The sequence below is a fragment of the Lampris incognitus genome, chromosome 13 (assembly GCF_029633865.1).
Source record: "Lampris incognitus isolate fLamInc1 chromosome 13, fLamInc1.hap2, whole genome shotgun sequence".
Taxonomy (NCBI): Eukaryota; Metazoa; Chordata; class Actinopteri; order Lampriformes; family Lampridae; genus Lampris; species Lampris incognitus.
In genome coordinates this window covers 10,750,039-10,774,732 of record NC_079223.1, presented here as the reverse complement: position 1 = coordinate 10,774,732, position 24,694 = coordinate 10,750,039, and the positions used below count along the sequence as shown (strand labels likewise).

Sequence of the window (24,694 nt, the reverse complement as noted above, 5' to 3'; positions counted from 1 at the left end):
TTTGATTTTTCTCCCTTTTATTTAGGACCTTTGCGCAAATGTTCAATTAAGCATGTAACATGACTCTTGTGTAGGTGGTAAAACAGCCGAGTGGTGTTCGAGTCTGTTGTGGGGATCGGCGTGCGGCATGTTTCCTGCAGTACGGTTTTCTGGTCCTGGCGCGGTGGCCTCACAGCAAGACGGTGGGTAGTCCAACCTCGGGGGTCGTCCTGTGTGTGGCGTTTGCACGTTCTCCCCGTGTCTGCGTGGGTTTCCTCCCACAGTCCTGTATGATGGCCTGGCGGCCTGTTCAGTGGGTCTCCCCGCCTGCCGCCCAATGACTGCTGGGATAGGCTCCAACATCTCCGCGACCATGAGAGCAGGATAAGCCGTTTGGATAATGGATGGATGGATGGTTTTCTGGTCCGTGTCAGACTTTTCATACCCAAACCACGTCCGTACGACAGAAGTAGCCTCTCTTTCAGGTAGAAGCTCCTCGTTTTGTCCTGGCTGGTCGGAGTTACCCTGTTCTGCGTTATGTACGCTGTCCTCCATGTTTGTTTGTATTGCCTTCATGCAAATTTCCTGCCTGCGTCCGTGCTGTGCAAAGAGTGGAAAGGGTCGTCCAAATGACGATAAGACGTTTTCTATCATCACACGATGTATATCGTCATATGGCACAGCCCTATGCCGGACAATCACTATCCCAGTAGAACAATGTTCCAGTGTAGTTCCATGTAGGAGGCAGAGAGAAGAAGACCTGCAGCAGCTGATTTTATACAGACTACAAACAAGGTGTGGCTGCCACTGTGGTTCATATACCGTCAGTTCATTAGTAAATAGTCTGCACCCTTGTTAAAACGGCACCCCCGGACCAAACTAACACAGGTCAGGGCTGGATTACTGACTGGGTAAAGGGCCCCGGACCTTCAGCGGCCCCCCGAGGCTCCAGGTTTACCGTGTGTCAGTTGGATGGTCCCAATTTGATTATATGCAAGTTGTTCTGGTAATCTGCACCATTTAAGCACAACGTCAACTGAAACGATAGGGGCCTTAAGACGGGGGCCATATCCACTCTTTGTACCTGCACAATGTACAGAGAGAATGAGGATTTGTTAAGGGAGTAAAGCTGCGGATTTCCGCTTCAAGCTGCAGCGGTGTGCTCGGTAGACGGTGCTGGAGATGTTACCGCTCTTCCATGACACGGTGCATTCAGAACTGTAACGCCCGAGCCACAGCACATGTATCAAATTGTGAATGCCTTAGAATTCAAAAGCAACACCAGGGGGAGAAGAGTGTTTTATTTCAATAACTAAACTTTATAAATAATGAACCCTCACTCTTTACTGATCTTTACTGAACAGTGACTTACAGTGTTTGATTAAAACAAAGTGGAACATTGTAGAACAAATCTGACGAGTCAACGGGAGGTTTCAAAAAAAAAAGTCAAGACATGACACAGGGACACCGCCTAAGACTTGCAGTAACCCAATAAAGAATCCTTTCACAGCAAACCTCAATGCCACATAGGCTTGTTACAGACAACAGAACCAGACGAGTCAGTAGCGAAGGGCTTTCTACACAAAATTGGCACTATGGCAGCATACTTTAAGGAGCCAAACTAGCTTCTCATACACAGACAGACACATATGGAGATGCATACTATTACATTTGTATGCAGTGCAGTAGTCGTCGAGTTCCAAGGCTTCATTCATGTCTTCTCGTTTGTAGAAAACCCAGACAAGCAAACCTAAAACTCTACCAAGGTCTTCTTCCTTACACTTCAGTTTCTTTCACTCTGATTGCTTGTATTCGTACATACACAGGGACTACAAAGATTAATGAGCGACATTTTTCGAGGAGGCACTCGAGCACATGAAATGACTAAGTTTGGATTTGGGAGTGCTTTGGTATCTCACAGGTGGCGTACGAGGTCAAAGCTGGCAACATCAGAAGTTAAAGTCGAGATAGGTACTGAGGTTTAGGATGGATAAGATGGTGTCTTACACATCGTGACATGCACAATTTACATTCGTAATACCACGATGACACACACCTCAAGTCAACTTTGCATTGATACTAGCCAGATTTTTAATGTATGTATATTGTCCATGTCATTAGGGCCATACATTTGTGAGGATGTTCTACATCAATGTGCTATAAGCCTGATAGTGAAGTCTTTATCTCATTGGACTATGTAAGGGGGGTATAAATCTCCTTTGTGCATGCATGTGTGCGAGCGTGTGTGTACTGGACCAGCTGGAGATGTGCAAAGTCAGTGGTTCAAGCAAGAGTGCGTTTCAGTCACTGCCTTTTTCTCATCCTCCTGGTACATTTTACTGAGGTGTTTAACCAGACCCTCCAGCTCAGGGTTTCCGCCCAGGTCTCTGATCAGCTTGTAGGCCTCGGCCTCCAGGCTCCGCAGGGTTTGGCGGGTGTAAGCGAATGAGCCCACCTTCTCCAGGTAATCCACGCAGTAGCGCTTGAGGTCCACGTTCTCCGTGCGCTGCCTCAGTATGTTCTGCACCTGGGTGCTCTCTGGCTGTGACCATATGGCGTGAATAGTGAGGAAAGAGAACTTGCCCTCGGTCAGGTCCTCGCAGAAGCTCTTGTTGTTGCTGTACTCCTGCGAGCTGAGGTTGTTGTAGTCATCGAGGATTTGAAAGAAGAGGCCCAGCGTGTCCAAGAGGGGCTTCAGGTCTCGCTTCCAGTCAGAGAACAGCTGCATGAGCCCCACGGCCAGGCCAAAGAGGCCGCCGGTCTTTTGCAACACCATGCTGCGGTACTCCTGCTCAGTGGGGCAGGTGTACGTGTCCCTCCAGTGGATGTCCAGGCCCTGGCCACGGTGCAGCTCCAACAGCTGTTGGGTAAACACCTGCACGGCTTCTGAGTGGTCCAGAGTCAGAACCTTCTCCAGCCCCAAGAAATAGACGTAATTGGCCGAGTTGATGACGGAGGGAATGCCGTAGATGCTGTGGGCCACAGGGAAGCCTCGCCGCAGCTTGGAGCTGTCCTCAATGTCGTCTATCAGCAGGCTGGCATTGTGAAGCATCTCAGTCGCCTCAATGATCACCTGATAACGAAAAAAAAAACATGACACATGTATCGAGACGACAATGGCGCCAAATGAAGTCGTGTATGACCAGCAAAGATGTCATTTATTGAAAAAGAAAAAAAAAGTATATATTAGAGATGGAATTAAGAGGTTTGGATTTCAGACAAATAAAAACAAAAAACCTTACTGAAGATTAACACCATGCCACACTTTATTTGTCAATAATACAGATGTTTATGTGTATTCTAATGCCTTTTCAGCCACGAGGAAAGCCATAGGGACAAATTTGTTGATTGTCTTTTGAGAGGATGTTTATTCTGAGACATTTAAGATATTGATATGTTGAGTAACTCGTTATACCCAAAACAGCTTCAATAGTTTTCTTTTGTCTGTGATACAAAGGGCACATTCATTCACATCTGTGCATACAGCCTGTCAGCTGCTCAGTAAATACACCAATACAATGGATTGTATATCGACTACGGATTCGTTGCGCAATAGTGACGTTACAGCTAATATCCAGTAGAGGGAGCCATGTCCATGGTCATTACTGCTTTGCTCTAGCATTGTTTGTTCATGGGAAGGTGTAGAGTATTATGAAACAAACCAGGCAGTCAGACAGGGAGAATTTGGCTGAAGGGGATCTCTACACCTAAACACAGTTTGGACTGGACCTGTTTGGACTTTCGACAGGAGTCCTCACAGATCCCCAAGGATACTAACCACAGGGCCAGCTATATATGTCAGACCCACCATCAACCTTTACACACACACAACAAACACAAACTTCTCCAAGGAGTTGAGCTTTATTCACCACATTCTGGTTTACCCTTACTTACACCACCGAATAAAAGCCCAACTTAAATAAAGTTGCATAACTTGTCTTACGTTACGGTAATCACCTGTCTGACTGCCTTGTCACGATTTTACCTATGCGTTTTTCAGAACTGGTATCTGAACAGCCAGTCATTTGTCAGGAGCTAACCAGCTGGGTGAAATCAAACTGACTGTCATCTTTCTGCCGTCAGGGGGCGCTGTGTCAAACTGAATGCTCTATGTGCAAGGGGCTTCTTCTGCACAGCGAGGCCGAGCGGCGTGAGGGGCCGCCGTCAGGTATCTGCCCTCCTGGCCTCCTGGCCGGAGCGCAGTGCTGATTCAGAAGACAAGTGGCGTGTTCTGGTAGTGAAAGCCATTAGCGTGAGGCTGCAGAGCACAAAGACGGAGGCTCAGCGGCTCCGGCACAAGGCCAAGGCCTGGGCCAGTTCAGCTATTTATCCTCCAAACACAACCTTTTGCCCCAGCAGGGGCACGACACTCACTAACCCTACCACCTCACTGGGCCACTCATAAGGAGAGGGTGCTAGGACCGACACACACACACACACACAAAATAAAGTTAAAAGTCACTGCTGACAGATGAAATGGCTAAATTAGAAAAGGAGGGATTATGTAGCCAAAAATCTCAAGGGTAAAAGATTCATTAGATGCAGACGGATTATTAGAAATCTCCGTCTCTTCAAGGGTAAAAGATTCATTAGATGCAGATTATTCGAACTCTCCATCACGATCAGAAAAAAGCACAAATAAACAAATCACATAAAGCAACGACATCGCCTTGGGTGACAATAAGAGAAAATCAGCTACCAAGCCAAAGTAGTCATAGTTCTCTCAAGGCGAGATGTAGAGTCTTGCGGTTCTCAAAGGAACTGCAATATAGTCAGCCGTACACTGCATAAATCTGACGTATTACAGCCTTGTCCTTTTATTGCACACTGACACTTTGTTGACAACCACTAGTGGTTATTGATGTGGAAACTCACTCCATTTACCAGGGCTACAATCAGTGAACCATTAAGAACGAGACAACTTCATCCCCACAAAGTGCAACACATGCAGTTTACTGAGGGGTGTGAGGGGATGACTCCTAACCATATAAGTCAGTTATAGACTGAAACAAATCTGTGTCACTACGAGCTGCTATGTTTTAAACAGAGGTTGCTGGAATACAACTACTGGCTGTTGCCAGGGTTTCCCAGCTGATCAACTTCAGCAAACCACAAAAAAGAAGGGAGAAGAGGAGAGACAAGGATACACTCACCATTGCTTGTTACCTGCATTATAGTAAAACTCATACTTGCTTGCTTCCCCGTAGGCACATTCTCTTCCTGCTCGTCGTCCTCCGCACAGAGGCCAGACTACAGGGTCAGCTACATGATCAGCAACTCAGTGTTATACTCAAGGACACTTCAGAGACAGAGCAAACGCTCGCCAGCAATGGGGGGGGGGGGGCGCAGTCTCTCTATACTGAGTAGTACTACGATAACCCGCCACCCAGGTCATCGTCAGCAGCTCTACTGTAGTCTCATTCTGCATCAGTAGACCATAACGACCTAAATACATGGATCCCCTGACTGACACGTACAGGACAGTTTACAAAGAAAAGACAAATTCACAACACGGGATCATAATAAACATCGTTGCACCATCAAATGGGACAGAGAGGGAGCAAACCGAGCCTGGTGAAAAGGCCAACAGGCAAATGATGGGGGCCCCCTCACCTCCACTCCTTCCTGTGTTCTGCTACATAGTGAAGAGGCACAGATGGGTTTTTGATAGAGAATGAATAAGTCAAATGGATGAGACCGTGTGCCACGGCCTGGATCTATCTGGGGTTTAAGATGTTTCCATGGCGGCAAATTCCTGGCAGCAGTGTACTAATGATGACAAGGAGGTGGGGCGATGAGTGCTCTCAGTCTACATGATGGGTTCAGCAAGAGTTTACGGCCAAATATACTACAGCGCTGCCACAGAGTGAGAGAGAGCCAGCAGAATGATCCTTGATGCACAAGTACCTCTGCTACCTCCTCCATCAGCCCCAACGAGGGCTAAATACTGTCAGAAAATTATCTAATCATGACTTACGGTAGTGATGTAGAAGAAAGTCATGCAAAATTAGTCTCTCGATTTAATTGTTAATATATCCCTTTAAAACACCAAACTTTTATTTGTAAACAGTTATAGACGACGGATTTTAGTTGAAGATTTAATTTGGTCGCAAAATGAGCCTTTCTAAATCTAAAACAACCAGTGCACAAAGTTTCCCAGTTACTCGTGGTGGTGCTGCTACTTTAGCTGGTAAGATGACTACTACAACCTCCAATGCTAGCGACACACTTGGCCTGGATAAAGATGTCCCTGGAACCCTATCCATGAGTCAGCTGGTAACTGAACTGGAGAAACAACAAGCTTGCTTTCGGGAAGATATGTCTACACTAATCCAGAATTCGGTCAAACTGTGGCAGACCTTTGTGGACACACTCAATGAGATGGTAATAACTTTCAGAACCATCTCACTGCTGCAGAGTCTCTAGCTGGTGAAAAGTTCTAATGCCTAACAGCCACTAAAACAACAGTTAAATTACTGCAGGCCCAAAACAAGGTGCCTCAAGACTGCCTTGATGACCTTGAAAACAGACCTTGTAGAATTCACCTCTGTACAGTAAACATTCCAGAAGGCATCCCAACCAAGTTCATATCAGATCTACTGGTGGAAAGCCTCAGCCCCGGCATTTTTAGCAAACCACCGGAGCTCGAGAGAACACATCGCTCTCTAGCCCCCAAACCCAGACCGGGAGGTAACCCCAGGCCTTTTGTAAGATGTTTTCATTGTTTTCAAGAGAAGGAGAAAGCACTCTGTTGGTCTAGGCAACTTGAGCTTAAATATCAAGGAGCAACACTACTAGTATACCCCAATTTAAGTCTTTCAGTATGGTGCGCCCTACATTGGAATATGATAGGCTATGGTTTTTAGGTGAAAAAAAAGGCAGTTCTGGTGATTTGATTGACATGTCGTTCAAAGGAGAGGTTGCTGTCAAAAAATTTTCCATGGGGACAGATGTGTGGGCAAGGAATGAGCCAGAGTGAAGTTATCGATGGTGAGGCAGTAGTTGTGAGTGGTTTTGGTAAGGGATTTGGGACCGATGATCATGTCAGATTTATCACAATTTACTTTGAGGAAGTTGGCTTGCATCCATGATTTATTTAATTGAGGCAGATGGTCAGACTGGAATTAGGTTATATTGGTGATGGATTTATTGGTGATGTAGAGCTGGATGTCATTGACGTAGCAGTAGAAGTGGAGACCATGATGACATCTGATGTTACCAAGGGGGAGCATGTTAAGGATGAACAGGAGAGGACCAAGCACCAAACCCTGGGGGGATGCCTTGGGACAGGAGCAGCGAAGGAGGCGCCGATATTGATGCTGATGAACTGTTGTCGGTTTGTGAGATATGACTTTAGCCGGGAGAGGACAGTAACCGTGATGTTGAGGGAGGAGTCAAAGTAGGAGAGAAGAATGGTGTGATTGATGCTGTCGAAAGCTGCAGTGAGGTCGAGAAGGATGAGAATGCTGAGGTGGTCAGAGTCTGAGGAGAAGAGGAGGTCGTTGGTGACTTTAAGGAGGGCTGTTTCTGTGCTGTGCTGTGAGTGGAAACCAGATTGAAATGGGTTGAACAGGTCATTAGAGATGAGGTGAGCTTTTGGGAGGCAATAACACGTTCCAGTATTTTTGACAGAAAAGGGAGATTGGAGATGGGCCAGAAGTTGCTCAAGATATCAGGGATGAGTCCAGGATTTTTAAGGATGTGGATGACAGCAGCCAGTTTACAGTGCATCCGGAAAGTATTCACGCCCCTTCACTTTCCCCACATTTTGTTATGTTACAGCCTTATTCCAAAACGGATTAAATTCCTTTTTTTCCTCATCAATCTACACACAATACCCCATAATGACAAAGTGAAAAAGGTTTTGTAGAATTTTTTGCAAATTTATTAAAAATAAAAAACTGAAATATCGCATGTACATAAGTATCCACCCCTTTTGCTATGACACTCAAAATTGAGCTCAGGTTCATCCTGTTTCCACTGATCATCCTTGAGATGTTTCTACATCTTGATTGGAGTCCACCCGTAGTAAATTCAATTGATTGGACAAGATTTGGAAAGGCACACACCTGTCTATATAAGGTCCCACTGTTGACAGTGCATGTCTGAGCAGAAACCAAGCCATGAAGTCAAAGGAATTGTCTGTGGACCTCAGAGACAGGATTGTATCGAGGCACAGATCTGGGGAAGGTTACAAAAAATGTTCTACAGCTTTGAAGGTCCCGAAGAGCACAGTGGTCTCCATCATTCGTAAATGGAAGAAGTTTGGATCCACCAGGACTCTTCCTAGAGCTGGCCACCCAGCCAAACTGAGCAATCCGGGGAGAAGGGCCTTGGTCAGGAAGGTGACCAAGAACCCGATGGTCACTCTGACAGAGCTCCAGCGTTCCTCTGTAGAGATGGGAGAACCTTCCAGAAGGACAACCATCTCTGCAGCACTCCACCAATCAGGCCTTTATGGTAGAGTGGCCAGACGGAAGCCTCTGCTCAGTAAAAGGCCCATGACAGCCCGCTTGGAGTTTGCCAGAAAACACCTAAAGGACTCTCAGACCATGAGAAACAAGATTCTCTGGTTATCCAAAGGAGTTGAATCAAGTGCAACTGGACTGGTATATATCTGTGAAGACGTTTTGCCTCTCATCCAAGAGGCTTCCTCAGTTCGTGCCTTTCTGACTAGACCAAGCTAGTCTGACTGGCTGGTGATGAGACTCAGTATTTATCCTCTATGAGTCGCTGTCAGAGCTATTGATATGCGTGGCTCTTTGTGATCAGATGTTTACCAACGCCCGTCGCTTCTTTTCACCTGACAGTGAGGAGTTTCACTCGGGGGATGTAGCGCATGGGAGGATCATGCTACCCCCCCCCCCCGAACAGGTGCCCCGACCGACCAGAGGAGGCGCTAGTGCAGCGACCAGGACACATACCCACATCCGGCTTCCCAACCGCAGACACGGCCAGTTGTGTCTGTAGGGACGCCCGACCAAGCCGGAGGTAACACGGGGATTCGAACCGGCGATCCCCGTGTTGGTGGGCAACGGAATAGACAGCCAACGGTCTACTCGGACGCCCCATAACTGAGATCATTTTGGCCTGTGAGGCTGCGGTATCGAAAATCGGATAAAAAAGGTCCTTTTTTCGTAGTTCGTCTGAGAGCCGTCTGATATCATCCTTGAGGTCAGTATATAATTTGCTGCTTTTAGGTAGTCCTCCTCGCAAGGCATATGATATTAAACCTGTTAACCGATGTTCACAGAAAAGAACGTTAAATCCATACGGTTCTCACACGGAGTGCCAGGAGTCACTGCAGCAATCGACGATAGGGTTAAAAAAAAGTCCATACAGACGAACCATAAAATCAATCAAAATAATCTAAAGGTCTCAAGGAGTTGATAAAAAAGTTAAAAAGTACGCAGAGCCACAAACAAAGAAACCACAGGTGGCAACCGGAAAATGTAGGCTTGTGAATGTGAACTGTGTGGAAATTGCAGGAAAGTAGAGACGGACAATTCCTCTCGTTGACCACACGAACGCATGTGTCATTTATTCTCCCGCACAAAAATCACAAACCCAGCAACATGGCGCCGCTCCCGCAATCCTCCTCCTAGCTCCACCCTGTCAACCCGGAAACCCTTTCTTAGAGGGCCCGTGTCTACCTAACCCATAACGCCAACCCATTATGGTGAATTCTGCCCATGTAGTCCGCTACAACTGCAAACTAATCAGCACCAAAGTGATCAGTCACATTCAGGGCTCTATGATGCACACCTATGATGCCAAAGACTACTATGCTTTAAACAGATACTATGCTCACAAATACTGAAATGAAATGGAGCAGCATGTACTGTGAAAATGATGAAAAATTCTACTCCGATCTCAAATTGTTCTACTCTAAATTTATGAGAACAAGCCACTCTTAATGCTGCACTACTAGGCTACTGTACAGTTTTGAAGAGGTTATTGAATGTATCTCCACTGAATCTTGGATTCGTGTTATTATGAGGTGAGGGGTTGTGCAGGAGCATTAATCTACCATGTCTAAGAAATGCTTTATTTTCCAGAGGAGACCAGCATGAACACAAACCTTTACTAGGAGAGTGCATTCAGCAGAGTGCAGATCCCCGCAAGGCGTATCTCACCTTCTACGATGCTCAGACTTGGCGACAAACCACCCCTTTTTTTGCGCCTACCGGGAGAAGGGGAACTACGGAGGCACCGCCTGCGCATCTCCCCTTCTCTGGTGTTCGGACATAGGCTAAAAACCAGCTGAGGAGTTAACACTCAACTGCGGTGTAAAACAGGATTTTTCAGAGGTTTTGAATCTTGATCATAACTGTGCAAAAAACTTATTAGGCTGACAGGCCCAGTAGCATGCAAGATTAGCAGCAGACAGATACGTGCACACATGGACAGAAACCAGTGTTTTTCCTGCAATTGTAAGACTTTTACACAGCGCCCAAGTCAATTGAATGAGAAATGGGGGGGGGGTTAATATGCGGTGCACAAGCTAAAAAATCTACCCAATATAAATGCTTTACTTGTCAGTCTGTGGATGTGCAGTCTCCTAGGCTGACCCTCGCACGAATGCAACCAAGTCTAATACGAACTAGCACTTTCCCCCAAAAGAAAAGGTTTGCTATGCAACCACTTTGGTCTAACCCTAACCCCCTGTCCTTATTTTCATAATGTTATAAGAAGAAAGCCACTTTTGCCCAATGACTGCTGGGGTGGGCTCCAGCATCTGACCCGAATTTGGATAAGTGGCTTGGATAATGGATGGAAAGCCACTTTATCACTTTGTCATTGTACAGGTTACAATGAAATGTGTTCTCTGCATTTAACCTATCCTATTGTATAGGAGCAGTGGGCAGCTGCAGCGCCCGGGGACCAACTCCAGTTTTTCTTTCCATTGCTTTGGTCAGAGATACAGACAGGAGTATTAACCCTAACATGCATGTCTTTTTGATGGTGGGAGGAAACTGGAGCACCCATAGGAAACCCATGCAGACATGGGGAGAACATGCAAACTCCACACAGAATAGACCTGGAACGGCCTGGGGTTTGAACCCAGGACCTTCTTGCTGTGAGGCAACACTGCCAACCACTAGGCCACTGTGCCCCATAAAGTGGGTTAAGTGATTGCGCAACTCACACCTACGGCTGACTCAGATTGGGCAGTGACAAGAATATGCAACACTTCCTGTTTTGACTGCAACCTAGAGGAAGTTGTTCCTTTATACCTTTCGCATTTTCTTTTTTTCTTCCACAAATTCTTTTAATAACTTTTGATCATGTCGCTGCCCGATCCGAGTCAACTGTTGATGTGAGTCGTGCATGCACATGGTTGACTCAGATCTGGCAGCAGCAAAGAGCAATGTTGGTCGAGTGAGCTAGACAGTAAATGAAGAGATGGAGCGCCAATAGCGACAACAAACATTTTTCGAGGATTTCTAATCGCCGCAACCAAGAGAGGTTCCTCATTGCCCAATTTTAACTGTACACAAAACATTTTAGGCTGAGTGGTCCAGTAGTTTGCGAGATTAGCCGCGGAAAGGTACAGGCACGCGCGTGCACACACAGACACACACACACAGACACACATAATCCCCTCCAGGCTATCTGCCTGGCGGGTAGAAAATGCATTTGCAGTTTTGGCCTACACCCAGCCATTATGAAGGCAGCTTTTATAGCACATTTGATGATGAAATGACCAGGGTCGGCTGTGCACGCTCCTACCAAAGCAACTTGTGAACGTCATGCACAGGTCAGGTTACCGACTCCCTCTATTTGGAGAGGATTTATAAAAAATTCAGGACAAAGGGAGACCTGTTGAACAGCAAACCTAATGAGATCTGACAGGCTAAGGACTTGGCATTCTGCACTGGCAATGGCAGCTAATTCACAAAGAGCAGATTTGTGTCCATATCTTCATCATCAGACACAAGGCCAGGCTTTAGTCACCAGAATGCTAATGCTATCAATTTAATATGGTCAACAGCTTGATGGCCCTGAGGGAGATGGCTGGGAGTGCTCTCCTCAATAAACTCACGAGTGGGTAATTAGTGATTCATCTGACAAAAGAACAGGAGAAATGTCAATTGGGTCTGTTATTGAAATATGCTATTCTGCATGGCTGCCGCCGTTTAATCACTGCAGCCAAGAATAAGAAGCAGCAACACTGGAATAAATGAGTGGAGATGAGCCTTTGCCTGGAAAGCTTCCTACGTTGTGACTTCACTTCTAAAAAGGGTAATCCAATGCTCAGGGATGTGATCAGGGACACGCACAAATGAAAAGTACTAATCTCCTATAATGGCAGTTATGAAAATGAAAAAAACATTAATCCTGGAAAACAAAAACATATCCCTGTGTGCAGACACAATGACATATTACCGTCTTGTCACTTAGTACTGTTTACTATACAAAGTGGGAAAAAAACAACAACAATAAAACATTGGAAGGCCATGATGACTTGACCAGACTAATGGTCCTTTAAAACTATAAACCCCAGAGCAAAGCAAAACATCCTGCTCATGAAAAGCTTTTAACGCAGAGGAAAGCCTGCCTTACTAAAATGCTGAAAATGCTCCTTTTACGCACACCTCTCTCTCCGTTTAACTTTTTAAAACGATTCTTGAAATGTAACATCGACGACTCGGACCCCTGCTTGAAAATGGCTTAATGAGTAAAACTGCCTGATGCATACAATTTACGACGTATGGACTCGCATGGCACTCCTGCGCTCACTCTCCTCAGCAACGCTGGACCACTCCTGTGTAGAAACTCAATTTAATAGAGATGCTTTCTAAAAATGGCCAACTGTGCACTGAAGGGTTTAAGTGCCAAAACCTATTAGAATTGATTTTTTCTCCCTTTTAGATGACAGAGGGGAATATTAAGGGGCGGGGTAGAGGCTTCAGATGACAAAGACCTGATTGGACAAGGACAAATTCTTTTTTTTGGGGGGGGGGGAGATAATATTGGGTCAGATAGCTCAATGCGGCCTTAGTTACTGAAAGAGGATCCCTGTAAAGCAGTAATGGGAATGGTACCCTTTCCAGAGTGAGGCTGGTCTCTATAAAAACTGGTTAGATTTTAGATGCATGACTGAACTGTTTGTCTACGACTGGATTGGAAAAGCTCTCCTTCTCACTTCCTCAACTAATCATCTGAGCAGTCCGGGGTATGTCACATGAACGTCGCGTGAACAAAGACAACAGGAATTGTGCAGAGCATGAACCGAAAAGAGGGCACGGGATAAGAAATAGCTGTTTATTGAAAGGACTTCCCTTTTGAGATGATGGTCGAGGGAACTTCCGGCAGCCTAAACCGGGAGACCAACGAGCACCGTCACAGTCGCAGTAATCTTATAAGGACTTTAACAGCCTTCTTCTGCAGTTTCTGTTTTTTTGCGAAGCTACTCTGCTTCTTTCCAGAGTGCAGCGCCTCTAAACTCTTATTTGTATGTACAACCAGCGAAATCCTAATCGGCACAACTCAGCCAAGTCATTTCAAAATTATGAGGACGCCACACCGCTGCAATTATCTTCTGACAGTCACTAAGAGGGCAGAACAAATGTGCGGATTAGCAATACATTTCACAGTTTAGTCTTTTTTTTGTGGATCCCCCCCCCCCTTTTTTTCTCCTCCATTGTACTTTTTTCAATTACCCCACTCTTCCGAGCCGTCCCGGTCGCTGCTCCACCCCCTCTGCCGATGCGGGGAGGGTTGCAGACCACCACATGCCTCCTCCGATACACGTGGATTCGCCAGCTGCTTCTTTTCACCTGACAGTGAGGAGTTTCACTAGGGGGACGCAGTGCGTGGGAGGATCACTCTATTCCCCCCAGTTCCCCCTCCCCCCAAACAGGCGCCCCCGACTGACCAGAGGAGGCGCTAGTGCAGCGACCAGGACACATACCCACATCCGGCTTCCCACCCGCAGACACGGCCATGTCTGTAGGGGTGCCTGACAAAACCGGGGGTAACACGGGGATTCGAACCTGTGATCCCCGTGTTGGCAGGCAAGGGAATAGACCGCTACGCTACCCAGACGCCCCCTCACAGTCAACTTGAATCCTGATTCCAGTTGTTCAGCGATATGAAAAGCAGCAGCAGTATATCAAAGCAAGCCAGACAAATTCAAACAGAAAGCTAGTGGAGCATGTTTACGGTCCGACGCGATGTTCAAAAGCCTTTAGTAGATATTGTTTGCTACGACCCCTGTATAGTTAGCCGAGGACTGTGAACGGGAGCCAAGTCTTTTGGGTGTGAGGGGGTCAGACGAGAACAAAAACTCAGCGGGGCCCCAGCTCCTTTGTTAGTGAATGCAGAGAACTGGGGAATGGGGATATACAAGTCTTTCACTCTATCAACACCATTGAGCACCCCTGCTGGTATTTACAAGTCATATTTACTCCAGCAACGTCTACATATTTAATAGATGTGGTAAATTTATGCATCTTCAACACAGGCCCTTTGAGGCAGAAACGTCGATTCGATAAATATGTAATTTTGGAAGCATTCACGGTAGTGTGTGGACTTTATTTTCTTTTTCCACATATCAAATACAGCAACCTATAAATCGAGAGATATGAAGTTCATCAAAATACCCCGAGGATTCAAGACTGGCAGTCATTCCCTATTTATAGCCTATTCTGCAACCGCTGTATGATGCCCTATTATGAAGAGCTGTTGCTCCATGACTGGTATCTTTATATTCCGAGATAAGGATTTCGTTTTTGTACCAGCAAACTGATATAACCAATTCTAACTGTTATGTGTACTTTGAGGGGGTTAAAAGGTTTGTTTATGTTGGATATGGCTGTCGCTATTTTTTATTAAAACCCAAATGGAGTGACAATGGGCAGTTTACTCGTAGCAAGTTCATTTTCAATACGCATGCATTTCAACAGGTACGGCAGAGACGGCCATATAAATCTGGAATGTGCCTTTATGGGACCAAAACCAGTCATTACTGACATCAGTGGCTAAAGGACCATGATGCACTTCTTACATTTGAGACCCAAAAAAAACTAGAGAAGCATAAATGACTTTCCTCAGCATTGCCTCTGCCCCCCCCCCACACACACAATTAATTTCCATGAATCCTTTTCATCATTAGAAGCCTCCTACAAGGAAACTGTGAACGCCCTGATCATCAAACCAAAGCTTTGCCCTCACTCAGCTAGCCATGACTCGGCAGACAAAAGCTTTTCTGGGTGCATTTCGAAATGAAAGGCCGAACCAGAATGAGCCCACCATCATTCACCTCCCTGCGCAGGTCCCAAACAAACACCCGAGGGGGTCAGACGGCTGAGGTTCTCACCTGAAGTTTATCCTCTGGAACGTTGAGCCAGTGGTTGAACGCTTGGGAGAGTTTCGTCCTAAACTGTTTTCCTGAGAAGACGGACAGAGTGAAAGCTCTTTCATGAAAACGGTCAAGGACACATATCCAAAGGCAATTCCCCCCCCCCTTTTTCTCCCCAGTTGTACTCGGCCAATTACCCTATTTTCCAACCTGTCCTGGTCGCTGCTCCACCCCCACTGCCGAGCCGGGGAGGGCTGCAGACTACCATGTCTCCTCCGATACATGTGGGAACCGCTTCTTTTCACCTGACAGTGAGGAGTTTCACCAGGGGGATGTAGCGCGTGGGAGGATCACGCTATTCCCCCCAGTTACCCCCCCTCCCAAACAGGTGCCCCGACCAACCAGAGGAGGCGCTAGTGCAGCGATCAGGACACATACCCACATCCGGCTTCCCATCCGCAGACACGGCCAATTGTGTCTGTAGGGACGCCCGACCAAGCCGACACGGGGATTTGATCTGGTGATCACCGTGTTGGTAGGCAACGGAATAGGCCGCTATGCTACCCGGACGTCCCTGGTTCGCTCACTTCTAAGAAAAAAGGAACCTTTAAGTGCCTTGACAATGACTATTTTTCTGTAATGCACACATTTGTCTTCTTCTACAGAAGAAGACGATAGATATAGCGGAAAAATTGTTCCAATTACAGTTGGCTTTGTAGGGTTTTGCACGTACTTGCGAAAACGTTGGTTTAGAAAAACCGTGTTGTGTGCAAACCAGAGCCTTTCATTACCACGAACCATATAACACACTGAGCTGGTGGCTTCCCCTCCCGGCTCACTTGCTACAAGCGAGCGGGTAAAAGTTTCACGCCTGGCATCAGAACATTTGAGCGGCAAACACTGTTGCAAACCTGTGACATTTCCGTTACACGTTCGCACCTCTGACCATGAGAGCACCCTGCGGTGGCAGCTATCAGACAGAACTTACCCGGCAGCTGTAGCAAATACTTGTATGGTTCCAAAAGAATTCTCTCAGAGGTCGCGTCCATGTCATTAGCCATTCCTTTACGTCTATACAAACCTGTCGGGGGGGGGGAGAAAGGAGAACATAAATATACTGTAAATTCAACAGAACTCAGAACAGACAACTTACAAGCTTCTGGATCGGAAGACAAGCAGCCAGCATTGCATAAAGCTGTAACAACTGAATCTACAGAATCACAAAAGGCATGAACATTAGAAGAATGTGTTTCGTTTCTCTATTTTTCCGTTTTTTATTACGTATTCCGCCTTGTTAACGGGCCAAACGAGGCTCGGCGTTTCCGGTTTTTATTTTTCAAAGCCATTCAGCATGCCGAGTTTCGCCGCAAGAGGACACTGTTACGTAACCTCGCACGAACAGGAACAGCTTTTGGATCCGTGGAAACACAAAATCCGGGCGAAAATCAGTTTCGACCGATCTGCTCCTTTTAAAAAAAATCTGGGTATTTTTCAGTGAAAATCGGTAAAAACCGAAAACACCGAGCCTTGATGACAAATGATAGCCTAAATTAATTTGACGTATTGATATTATCTGATAACCGTTCTCATGCTGTCACAGCGTGAGATGGGATCGAGCAAAATCAGTTTTACTGGTTTTAGAGACCAGGGTCCAGCATCCCCGTCACCCTGAGAGCAGGGTAAGCGGTTAAGACAATGGATGGATGGAGGGTGTGAAATTCTGGCTGAATAAATATCATTTATAACGTTGTTTTAATGACTTTTTGAATATTGGGGCTGCATGTATTCTGCTTTCTATTTAACTACTAGTGATAAAAAGGCAAAACAGTTACATAATAATTAAATAAACAGACAAATCTGTTATTTTGCCAAGCTTAAGTTGTGATGGGACAATAAACAGACACATTTCAGGTTGTGGGCGAGCGTAAATGTCACTTAGATGGATTGTCAAGGTCACCTCCCTTACGTAAACAGAATTTATTCCCCTTTGCAAATTTTAGTTGCTTTACCATAATGGATCACTACATCTGGCATCTGGTTCAGGTTGTGTTTGCGTTCCCTCCAAAAATATCATCTAGTTCATTAACAATACAGTCCAGTTAAACCACACACCCCCCACACACACACACATTTTCTTCTCTAAATAATGGATTATGAGACCATTTCTGAAAATAAGGGGGCTGTTTCAAGGCAGAACAGGGTCAGCCATTACTTTTGTTGATTGAGGTTGCAAATTCGTCTGTGACATGACAGGTTGTAAAATTAAAGGCTAAATGTAGCCAAGAATGTTCATCGATGAAGCGAGGGGAAGCTGAAGGTGTGTCTGATAAGTATCTACCGAGAGCCTGTGGGGAGAAAGGAGGCTCGGGGATGCCAGAATTTACAATCCAGTCTTGGGGAGATAATTCAACCTCATATCTGTGACTGGAGGTGCTCTCAGTGATAACCCCCAACAACACATCAACTCCAACCATCCCTTTTTTCCTTATCCGAATGAGGTTTCGACATACAGTGTGAGTGGTCGCACAATATGGCACAGGGGACAGTTATATCAGATCAGTGTATTAATTGTAGAGTTACTAGCAGCTCCCATTTTATCCACTCCAACACGGTTCATTGCTTCTATGTTTTACTAAAGGCTGACTCATTTTGAAATAAAATGTATATATGGGGGCGGCACGGTGGCGCAGTGGTTAGTGCGGTCGCCTCACAGCAAGAAGGTCCTGGGTTCGAGCCCCGGGGTAGTCCAACCTTGGGGGTCGTCCCGGGTCGTCCTCTGTGTGGTGTTTGCATGTTCTCCCCGTGTCTGCGTGGGTTTCCTCCGGGGGCTCCGGTTTCCTCCCACAGTCCAATGACGTAGTTCATGTGAATTGGCCATACTAAATTATCCCTAGGTATGAATGTGTGTGTGAGTGTATATGTCGACCCTGTATGATGGCCTGGCAGCCTTTCCAGAGTGTCGCCTGCGGCCCAATGACTGCTGGGATAGGCTCCTGCATCCCCGCGACCCTGAGAGCAGGATAAGTGGTTCGGATAATGGATGGATGTATATATGGATACAAATCCTTGTCTCTCAGTCAGTTCACCCAGCACAACAGAACTGTGGGGATCTACAACAACACCCAGAATGGAAGGAAACAGACAAATGCCAAAAATGGGAGTCTTTAGAACAGACTGGACTGAGACTCTGAAGTACAACTACAGTTAACCTGTGTAACCCGCTGTCCTCCCGTCTGACAGACTGCTGACAATACATGTGCCACACTGAGCAGAAACACTTTGCTGATGAAATCTCTCAGAGGTGTGAAGTGAAGCTCAACCAGCTGCAGCACAAATATCCCCAAAGACACTTCTAGACAAAGCCTATGATGACGAATGAACCCAGGCCCCTGAGAGAGGCACTGTCCCGGGCATTTGGTAAATGTGAATGCTGGGAGCAAAGTCATTCCATAACCGAGAATCCTCAAATCTAAGGTCTGCAAGATGTCAAAGGGCAGCCCACATTTACCCTTTTTTCAACCGACATGAGGCCGTTGCTGGAGTGGAGTGTCCCTTCGCTAGATTGATGTTGGTGGCGACGCCAGCTGATGTCCTTCTTACAATGTTTCTTCACATTTTCCCATCCTCTTCCCCCGAGAATGTGTTTTCAGCGCACAGACAGATAGCATCAGCCTTGTTCTTGTGATCAGGCCTGACGCAATTCAGAAAAGAAGCACTATCTGCAAACTCTATTGATGATGTAGGACTCCAGCTGCTGAGAGAAATCAGGTTGCTTGCTGGTGTTGCCCACCTTCACGTAGTGAATCTCATTACTCATACAGGGAGGAGGGGGGGGTCGTGAGCTGAAGAACGGCTGTAATAGACAGACAGACAAAAACTCTCGAACAAGAGGAGGGAGCATCCTCACCGCTAAGAGAGTCGAGTTGAACGGAGGCTTGCGCTACGCAAGATACACTAGATTGTCATGTAAGTAGGTTGGCAACTCCTCGGCGTCAGGTAGGTTTGTTTTGGTGGGCAAAAGTTAGATTGGTTTTACTCGACGATGTCTAAATTTCACAATATTTTGTAATAAAATGAAAGAATATATTACGGCTTCAGCGCTAATGTGTAACGACTAGGTTAAATTTAAAACGTGCTCACAACACATCTTACATAATCACCAGAAACGGTGAAAAAGAGCTGGGTGTCCAGCGTTGTGATGTTGTTTGGTATCAAACTGCAATGTATCTTTGAGTCGTTACAATCCTGTCTAACATTTGCAGTACATAACATGGCCAAGGACTAGTGGTGAGAGGCATTAATGTTGGTTATCAGCCTCCTCCCTTGGGTGGTTACAGTCCTCAACAGTCGAACCACAACCACCTGCAACTGCAACACTATAAGAAACTATGATTACTGCTGGTATCCAGCATCTGCATCATTATCAGTATGTTGTTACCAAGTGCAACTACTAATTTTGCACTAACAGGTTTATGTGCAGTTCTGAAGTACAGAACCTGGGAAATATATATTTTATTATTGTTAACCACTGTTTCATGTTTTATTAACTTTGACTGTTAATATTATCATATGCACCAAATATTTTATGTTTCACAGTAACTGGACTCATCATAGCCTACCTATTGCACATTTCTATTATAATACACCTTGAATATTGCTCATACTTACAAGCCCCAATTCCAATGAAGTTGGGACGTTGTGTAAAATGTAAATAAAAACAGAATACAATGATTTGCAAATCCTTTTTGACCTACATTCAATTGAATACACTACAAAGACAAGCTATTTAATGTTCAAACTGATAAACTTTGTTTTTTTGTGTGCAAATATTCACTCATTTTGAATTTGATGCCTGCAACATGTTCCAAAAAAGCTGGGACAGGGGCGTGTTCACCACTGTGTTACATCACCTTTCCTTTTAACAACACTCAATAAGCGTTTGGGAACTGAGGACACCAATTGTTGAAGCTTTGTAGGTGGAATTCTTTCTCATTCTTGCTTGATGTACGACTTCTGTTGCTCAACAGTCTGGGGTCTCCATTGCCGTATTTTGCGCCACACATGTTCAATGGGAGGCAGGTCTGGACTGCAGGCAGGCCAGTCTAGTACCCGCACTCTTTTACTACGAAGCCACGCTGTTGTACACGTGCAGAATGTGGCTTGGCATTGTCTTGCTGAAATAAGCAGGGACGTCCCTGAAAAAGGCGTTGCTTGGATGGCAGCATATGTTGCCCCAAAACCTGTATGTACCTTTCAGCATTAATGGTGCCTTCACAGATGTGCAAGTTACCCATGATGCCATGAGCACTAACACACCCCCATACCATCACAGACGCTGGCTTTTGAACTTTGTGCTGATAACAATCTGGATGGTCCTTTTCCTCTTTAGCCCGGAGGACACGACGTCCATGATTTCCAAAAACAATCTGAAATGTGGACTCGTCAGACCACAGCACACTTCTCCACTTTGCGTCAGTCCATCTCAGATGAGCTCGGGCCCAGAGAAGCCGGTGGCGTTTCTGGGTGTTGTTGATATATGGCTTTGGCTTTGCATGGGAGAGTTTTAACTTGCACTTGTAGATGTAGCGACGAACTGTGTTAACTGACGATGGTTTTCTGAAGTGTTCCTGAGCTCACGTGGTAATATCCTTTACAGAATGATGTTGGTTTTTAATGCAGTGCCGCCTGAGGGGTCGAAGGTCACGGGCATTCAATGTTGGTTTTCGGCCTTGCCGCTTACGTGCAGAGATTTCTCCGAATTCTCTGAATCTTTTGATGATATTATGGACTGTAGATGATGAAATCCCTAAATTCCTTGCAATTGTACATTGAGAACCGTTGTTCTTAAACTGTTGGACTATTTGAACACGCAGTTGTTCACAAAGTGGTGAACCTCGCCCCATCCTCGCTTGTGAACGACTGAGCCTTTCGGGGATGCTCCTTTTATACCCAATCATGACACTCCCCTGTTTCCAATTAACCTGTTCACCTGTGGAATGTTCCAAACGGGTGTTTTTTGAGCATTCCTCAACTTTCCCAGTCTTTTGTTGCCCCTGTCCCAACTTTTTTGGAACGTGTTGCAGGCATCAAATTCAAAATGAGTGAATATTTGCAAAAACCAACAAAGTTTATCAGTTTGAACATTAAATATCTTGTCTTTGTAGTGTATTTAATTGAATATAGGTCAAAAAGAATTTGCAAATCATTGTATTCTGTTTTTATTCACATTTTACACAACGTCCCAACTTCATTGGAATTGGAGTTTGTAGATAAGCACTCATACCATTTGCTCAATTTTGTCAGATCTTTATTTTTCATAATTATTGTATTTGCTTTGTACTTGTATAGACATGTATGTGTAACTAAGAGCAACGTACCAAGTCAAATTCCTTGTATGCAAACATTATTGGCCAAGAAATCTGACTCTGGTTTGATTTAAGCGTACAAACAAGACAGCAACACAAATGTAGAAATGGTATCACAGTGACTATCTGATCATTTGGAGTCAGCTCAGCAAATAAAAGATGGCAAATAAATCAAACAAAGTTAACGGGGCTCAGATACCGAACACGCTTTAGAGAGCAGGGCCTCTAGCATCACTATCCCCATTGGTCTACAAAAGTAGAATTGAGTTAAATAGTCTTTATGTGGGTCGCACAAGGATGCAAGCCTCCTTTCTGTGTTCTTCCGAATAAGCTGATTGAAAAGGGAATTGAAAGATGGAAATCCAAATCTAGGACAAACTGTATAAATAAAGAAGTGAAATAAACTGCTGAAGAGACACACTTAAGAAAAGCAATATTATGTCACACATAATGGCCAGCTCTGCCAGATACATAACTGTAAGCTATTACTACATGGACTGTACAGTAACATGCAAGAATTGTGTGTGATTGCCAAGGCCGTGGTATGTGTCTGATGACGTGACTGGTAAATCATTGACACTTGTGGTAAATTGTGAATGAACAACACTAGCTTGGAGTGTTGTTTGTTAAATAAACTGCACAGGAAAAGGAACGATCTGTTAAAACTGCGAGACACGTCACAATCGTTACTATTGCAACAACTGAATCCATCTTCCATAATGCTACAAACTGGTAACATTTCCTGAGTTAGGCTAACGTGGAATAAACTTTTTTGCAAGATCATCGTCACGAAGACATTTTGAAATTCTAACGTGGAATAAACTTTTTGCAAGATCATCATCACTACGAGATTTTGAAATTCTAACGTGGAATAAACTCTTTTGCAAGATCATCATCACTACGAGATTTTTAAATTCTAACGTGGAATACACTTTTTTGCAAGATCATCATCACTACGAGATTTTGAAATTCTAAAGATCATCATCACTACGAGATTTTGAAATTCTAACGTGGAATAAACTTTTTGCAAGATCATCATCACTACGAGATTTTTAAATTCTAACGTGGAATAAAGTTTTTGCAAGATCATCATCACTACGAGATTTTTAAATTCTAACGTGGAATAAAGTTTTTGCAAGATCATCATCACTAAGAGATTTTGAAATTCTAACGTGGAATAAACTTTTTTGCACGATCATCATCACTACGAGATTTTGAAATTCTAACGTGGAATAAACTTTTTGCAAGATCATCATCACTACGAGATTTTGAAATTCTAAAGATCATCATCACTACGAGATTTTGAAATTCTAACGTGGAATAAACTTTTTTGCAAGATCATCATCACTACGAGATTTTGAAATTCTAACGTGGAATAAACTTTTTTGCAAGGTCATCATCACGAAGAGATTTTGAAATTCTAACGTGGAATAATGTTTTTGCAAGATCGTCATCACTACGAGATTTTGAAATTCTAACGTGGAATAAACTTTTTTGCGAGATCAACATCACTATGAGATTTTGAAATTCTAACGTGGAATAAACTTTTTTGCAAGATCATCATCACTACGAGATTTTGAAATTCTAACGTGGAATAAACTTTTTGCAAGATCATCATCACTACGAGATTTCGAAATTCTAACGTAGAATAAACTTTTTTGCAAGGTCATCATCACGAAGAGATTTTGAAATTCTAACGTGGAATAAAGTTTTTGCAAGATCATCATCACTACGAGATTTTGAAATTCTAACGTGGAATAAAGTTTTTTGCAAGATCATCACTACGAGATTTTGAAATTCTAACGTGGAATAAAGTTTTTTGCAAGATCATCATCACTACGAGATTTTGAAATTCTGAAGATCATCATCACTACGAGATTTTGAAATTCTAACGTGGAATAAACTTTTTGCAAGATCATCATCACTACGAGATTTTGAAATTCTAACGTGGAATAAACTCTTTTGCAAGATCATCATCACTACGAGATTTTGAAATTCTAACGTGGAATAAACTTTTTTGCAAGATCATCATCACAACGAGATTTTGAAATTCTAAAGATCATCATCACTACGAGATTTTGAAATTCTAACGTGGAATAAACTTTTTTGCAAGATCATCACTACGAGATTTTGAAATTCTAACGTGGAATAAACTTTTTGCAAGATCATCATCACTACGAGATGTTGAAATTCTAAAGATCATCATCACTACGAGATTTTGAAATTCTAAAGATCATCATCACTACGAGATTTTGAAATTCTAACGTGGAATAAACTTTTTGCAAGATCATCATCACTACGAGATTTTGAGATTCTAACGTGGAATAAACTTTTTTGCAAGGTCATCATCACGAAGAGATTTTGAAACCGTTGACAGCGCCGAGTTTGCTCCACCCACCTGAAGACTTGGCAGCTCCCCTTCAGTCTGCTGATCAGACCTCGTTTCGGGTTTGGCCAATTTACCAGTTAGCTAGCGAGCTAAAATAAGCGTCACACCCGCTCTGAATAGTAATTTTTTGTTTTTCGAAATAAAAAAAAACGGCAGATTAACGCCGATCGAATAAGACACGTAGGACCGCCACAGCCTCGCTCCCCTTGTGATTTTGAGAGATCAACAATTAGCTTTAGCTAGCCGACGAGATGCCAGGCAGATAGTGTGCCTGCCGTCCAGCGTACGGGCGCTTTTTACACATTCCGTCGCCGAGGGGTCCGCTTAGTGGGCGTTTGCTTTCCGCCACTCGACGTCGCCCGAGAGGTTCCGCGCTTACAGGCAAACGCAACGCACGGGAGTCTCCGCGTCGCCGGACGACGTATAGCAACACATCGAACGAATGTCGTCCGCACTTGTGGGAGTTGTAGTTTCGATTACGTACGATTACGTCTTTCCACTACGCCGTCGCTATTTTTCTCACAGATCAGCCAATGAGGCGTCACCAAGGCGTTTATGCCATCGTGGCGTCCAATAGCGCGGCACGCCGCTGACCGCGATTGGGTCTGCGCGCCCGTCCATCATCGGGGGCAGGGGGCGGGGAAAAGGATCGGA

At 44.7% G+C, this 24,694-nt stretch overlaps 1 protein-coding gene across 2 annotated transcripts; it reads right to left on the bottom strand.

Moving 5' to 3' along the window:
- On the bottom strand, nucleotides 1-24,560 carry ggps1 (geranylgeranyl diphosphate synthase 1). 2 transcript variants are annotated; one of them, XM_056291883.1, is made up of 4 exons: nucleotides 24,050-24,560; nucleotides 16,275-16,367; nucleotides 15,305-15,375; nucleotides 1-3,052 (listed from the first exon to the last, which is right to left on the bottom strand). In XM_056291883.1, the coding sequence occupies exons 2-4, from the start codon at nucleotides 16,345-16,347 to the stop codon at nucleotides 2,255-2,257; spliced, it is 942 nt and encodes a 313-aa protein (XP_056147858.1). In that variant the 5' UTR covers nucleotides 16,348-16,367; nucleotides 24,050-24,560; the 3' UTR covers nucleotides 1-2,254. The 2 variants fall into 2 exon arrangements, with proteins under 2 accessions (XP_056147858.1, XP_056147859.1); XM_056291884.1 differs by lacking the exon at nucleotides 24,050-24,560 and adding an exon at nucleotides 18,795-19,596.
- Between the last annotated feature and the right edge of the window lie 134 nt (nucleotides 24,561-24,694).